The following is a 5,218-nucleotide window of genomic DNA, read 5'->3' as shown; positions in this document are numbered from 1 at the left end:
TTATCAACCGATCCCATGACATATCCATGCTCTAACAAGAAAGACCTAACCCTATTATACCAAGCCCCATGTGCTTGCTTAAGCTCATACAAAACTTTCTGAAGCTCGTATACTCTATGTGGGTATTTGATGTGTTCATCTCTTTCTGTATGAAACTATTTATAAAAGCACTCTTGACATCCATTTGATATAGCTTGAAACCCTGGGATGCCGCAAAAGCAAGAAGAATCGTAATAGCTTCTAGCCTAACTGTCAGTGCAAAGGTCTTTCCAAAGTCTATCCCTTATATTTGAGTGAAACTCGGAGACACTAGTCTAACCTTATTTCTCCCTATTTGTTTTTTAAAACCCATTTTGTGCTTATGGTGCAAAGGGTTTTACGATTCGGCCTTAAAACCGTGGGAGAATTAGAGGAGTATGTGGCACCGTCGTGAAGGCGCTGCAGCCATTCAATGGACGAAGCAAGAAATAGATCAAAATATCCTTGGTGGTAGGTAGAAGTGTACTATAAGAGATTAGTATTTTGGTAACAAGCTAGGAAACTTAAAAGCCAAGTTTTCTAAGACTATAAATAGAGTGGTTGGGCTATAAGAGAGTTTAAACTAGCCAATTGAGCCCCTTATGCCACCTATTTAAGAGCCTAGTGCTAAGGTTTTATATAAGAGTAAGATAAGTGCTTAACCTATATAATTGGTGAGAGTTTTTGAAAGAAAAATCATTGTAATTTGTCTAAATTATGGCTGACCTATTTGAGTAATGAAGTTTATATTTTGCATATGCTTGAATTCTACTCCTTCTAGTCTCTCTCTATATTGGTTCCCTTGCAAGTTTTTCTTTTTCGATTATGATTTTCTTATTGAGTTTCGTTTTTATCTTTGAGCTGCGATATTTCAACCTTAGAAAATTATTTTTCTTGTTGCTAGAGGCATAAACGTTCGTATACTCATATATTTGAGGGTCTTGAATTCGCTTGTCTCTAAACCATCAACTTGGAAAGTTGCTTCTTTTACTAATTGTCTTTTTCCTTTATTCTTCATTCAAGTTTCAACCTTTTGTGCTCAAAAACATATAAAATGGTCTTGAATAAAGTATATGGTTCATATTTTATTTTTGGAGTTATGTTGTTTTAGAACTTTCTTTTTTACTTTGTCTCTCTAAAGTTTACGTTTCCGTTTGTGCGTTTTTGAGAAACGTTAGGTAAAAAAAGAGTAGGTCATCTATTTCACAGAAAATTATAAGGCGTCTATTCACCCTACCTCTTGTCGTCGTTTTTATCCTATAAATATGCTATTACAGTGTAAAAAAATTCCTAATCCTAATCAGCATATCCGTATCTTTTATCCACTCATCTGATCTAAATCTCAAATCAATCTTCACAGAAAAAAAAAAGAAAAATGCTCTGAAATTGTCTCCCTAAGCTGATCAAAATGGCCTCTTGAGCCCATTGAAGTCGACTGTCTCGATGCACTCGATTCTGCCTCTGGAGCGGCCGTTGAGCATCCTGAGCAGCTCGCTTGCGCGCTCCTTGGTGACGCCGCCGCAGCCCACCTGGAGAAGCAGCAGCAGCTTCTGGAACGTGCCCACACGCAGCGCCTCGGCGCGGCACGCGGCGGCGCCCTCTTCGGCCGCGCGGCAGAGGCGCCAGAGTGCCGAGACGGCGAACTCTGTGGCCATGTCGGACACGCGGAACATCTTCTTGACGAACACCGGCACGGCCAGCGCGTGCGCGTGCGCGGCCGCGCGGCCGGCGTCGACGCACAGGACGCCGTCGAGCACGGCGAGTGCCTTCTCGCTCGTTCCCTTGTCAGCGTCCACTAGGAGTTCCACGACGACGGGCACCGCACCGAGCTCGGCGAGGCGGGCGGCCGCGAGGTCGGAGCCGGAGACGAGGTAGTAGGCCGTGACAAGCGCGGCCTTGGTGGCTTGCGGGGAGACCGGGTTCCTGACGAGTCCAACGAGCGCATCGCATATGCCTGCAGTCCTCAAGACGGCCTCGACGGTGCACCTGTCGACGGAGGAGGCGAGCTCGCGGAGCACGACGGCAGCGCTGGCCCGCGCGACGAGCTCGCCGTGGGACATCACCGAGACTAGAGACTTGAGCGAGGCCGGGGAGGCAATGCAGCGCCTTGACTCGTCGTCGAGCGGGAAGAACAAGGTCAGTGCGGCCAGGATCTCCCGCATCGCGCCCGAGAGCGCGCTGGCACCCTCGACGCTCTCGCCGGCGAGGCTCCCGAACGCAGCCGACAGCACGCGCGCCGCGCCGGCCGCCTGGATGAACCGCCGGTTGCGGTCGCTCTCCTTGCCGAGCGCCCTCGCCCTCGCAGCCGCGACCCCGCACCCCGCCACGTCCCCGCGCCTGGCCGCGGCCGACACGGCCGCTACCGCCTCCGCGGCGTCCACATCCCCAATGGGCACCTTGGGCGTGGGCACCCGCTCCACCCCGCTCACGCAGTTGGCGACGCACCAGTCCTGGATCATCCGTCGCGTGGCGTGGTTGGGCACGAGCTCCGCGAGCCGCACTGGGCAGCCGGTGACGGGGCAGGTGGCGTGCCCCCGCGCCAGCCACCCCTCGACGCTCTCCCGATCATACGTGATCCCCGTGGGCGCCGTGACCGGGTCCCGCATCAGGTCCAGCGAGATCGGGCACCGGAAGTGCACCGGAACCGCCACCTCCTCGCCCGCTGCCGCCTGCTTGCTCCGCCTCAGCAACGGAACCTCCGGCACCAGCCTCGACACAGGTCTCGTCGCACGAGACATCGGCGAAACCATTGCTTCTGGGTAGATAGAAGTGTGGGCAGAAACCAACCGCTAGGCTGAACGATCCTCGGCGAGTTGAAGCTTGTCGAAAACGTTGAACCGATGGGAGGAAGTCTTTGAGCTGGCTGTTGAGAGGAGATTGGGAGAGAGATAGTGTGGTGAGAAAATGGAGAGGAGCCGGGATATGTAGGTTGCGTTGCTGCGGGGAGTACGCGGGTGCGTGGAGGATGAGGAACTTTTGGGTCGACGGTTTGAATGTTGACTGTTGAACGAGGGCGCGGACAACGGCGATCCGCACGCGCTGGGTGGGATTCCTCGTGTTTTTCTTTTCGCGTCTTTCTTTTTCTTGATGATTGTTTACGTGTTTCTTTCCGGCGTTGTTGGTATTTCTTGTGGCTTTTCCTGCGTTGTTGCGTCTGGACACGTGAAAGGCATGGAAATTCCATGTACGGGCGTGTTACATGACACAATGAAGTGATCGCATGTTCTGATCGCGTGTTACATGGACATAAAATTTCTTTTTGTCATTGGGCATGGATACATGGGCGGCGTCCAAAAGACATTGCGCCACGGATCTTCTCGGTGTATTACGATGTTCACTCTATCAGGCAATCATAAACCGTCGTTGGCTCCCCAACCTTGCGTCTCTACCCATGATGTCCACCGATTCATCGATGAGTTTGTGAGTCTCTAGACCTTGGTTAACAGAGCTGAGCTTCAGCCTAGTGTCCAAGACGACATGGTGCGAAAGCTAACTACTTCCGGGGAATATTCCGCCTCCTGGGAATACAAGTACTAGTTTCTAAGTTTACTCATCAACCATCGTAGCTTATGAACCGATAGTGATAAGAGTTATCACTATCGATCGGTGGATTAAGTTGGCAGCGATGTGGGAGCCACTGAGCCTAATAGTTTTTTACAAGAATATTCTTTGGTGTTAGGGTGGTTTGTAGTATATCATTTTTTAATATTCTCTGAAATTTTTGACTGCTATGACATGTTATATTGTTCATCGTGCTATAACCTGGTTCTATGATATGCCACCGGTGTATCAATGACATGTGGGACCAGGTCCCACTGGTCATCCTCACAATAGATGGTATATCGTAGAACCAGCACTTATTCAGATGTAAATCGTAGATTTTTTAATTTATTAATGAATAATATGAATTACTATGTATGATATGAATTACTATGTATGATGTGAATTTGGTATCGGCAGATGACTCTTGAACACAATGGCCTTCCAACGATGATGCAAAGAAGGAGCAAGAAGCGATGTCTCATAAACGTGCCCAAGAGGAGAAGGATGAGAGGCTAGCCCGTGAGCTGTGCACTGCAGCGGAGGAGGAGGAGGAGAGGGTGGCCCGTCAGTGTGATGCGGAGGAGGCCGAAGGCTCAAAACTTAGAGGCATTCAGGCGTCAGACTTCTATGTCTTTGACATGCCGGTGAGCCTGGAGTATAGGCGACGCTGCGGTCGATCAGGTATTGCCAGGTCCTCCGCTCCACCACCATCGGCCCCCTGGCATCCCCGGACGTACTCACGCCATCAATCGTCAGTGCGGGGATGTGGTCCTCGTCGCATGAGAGATAGAGGGATACTGGACTGACTCAACTCAACTGATTTTTCAAGGGGTGACTTGTAATATTGTGTGTTTGTCGATGCCTGACTTATAATAAGTGTTCATTACTATGTATTAATGAAGGTGTGTTTATTATTGATTTACAGTAAATATATGTATCATTGTATGAATGTATTGAGAGAGATGGAGAGCTTGAGGAGAGAGAGTACAGAGAATTACATGAAAAAATTGAAAAGAAGTCCATCAATTTTAATAGATTTGGATAATAGCTTCATATTTGTACATAAAATAGAATATACTCAAAAATATGTACAAACCACTTAAAAAAGTATACCTACAACTTAGATGATCTTATATACTCACATGCTTCATGTACATACCATTTATAACATAAGATACTCCCTATATTATGAGATACGTATGTGAGAGTACATACTCCCGAGAGTACAAAATATGCTTCATATATATATATATATATATATATATATATATATATATATATATATATATATATATACATATATATATATAATTACTCTATTGTTCCCTGGTTCATGTGAACTCTCAAAAGCAACACATCTATTATTCTTGTGTTTTGAAATTACATGCGATTCTATAGTACATGGTATTGTTTTCTGATTTCTGAAGATGCTAAATATACTATCCTCTGATCAGAGATATAAGTTGTTTAGGACAAACTTTAACAAATTATTTCTATAAAAATATGATATTTAAAATAACAAAGATGATATGTCATGAAAGTATGTTTCATGATGAATTTACTATCATCAATTTTATTTTGTCAATCTATCCAATTATTTATATATTGATAGTCAAAGTTTAAAAAGTTTGACCGACAAGAATCCTAAAATGACTTT

At 46.5% G+C, this 5,218-nt stretch overlaps 1 protein-coding gene across 1 annotated transcript; it reads right to left on the bottom strand.

Moving 5' to 3' along the window:
* Positions 1-1,192: 1,192 nt before the first annotated feature.
* On the bottom strand, positions 1,193-2,930 carry LOC133926604 (U-box domain-containing protein 21-like). Its single transcript, XM_062372620.1, has one exon. The coding sequence runs from the start codon at positions 2,766-2,768 to the stop codon at positions 1,422-1,424; it is 1,347 nt and encodes a 448-aa protein (XP_062228604.1). The 5' UTR covers positions 2,769-2,930; the 3' UTR covers positions 1,193-1,421.
* Between the last annotated feature and the right edge of the window lie 2,288 nt (positions 2,931-5,218).

The sequence above is a fragment of the Phragmites australis genome, chromosome 8 (assembly GCF_958298935.1).
Source record: "Phragmites australis chromosome 8, lpPhrAust1.1, whole genome shotgun sequence".
Taxonomy (NCBI): Eukaryota; Viridiplantae; Streptophyta; class Magnoliopsida; order Poales; family Poaceae; genus Phragmites; species Phragmites australis.
Note: the sequence above shows the minus strand (reverse complement) of the source record. Positions and strands in the feature narration are given on the sequence as shown.

What these genes read in the sequence shown, in the direction of transcription:
- LOC133926604 (XM_062372620.1), bottom strand. Translation starts at nt 2,768, where the DNA reads ATGGTTTCGCCGATGTCTCGTGCGACGAGACCTGTGTCGAGGCTGGTG.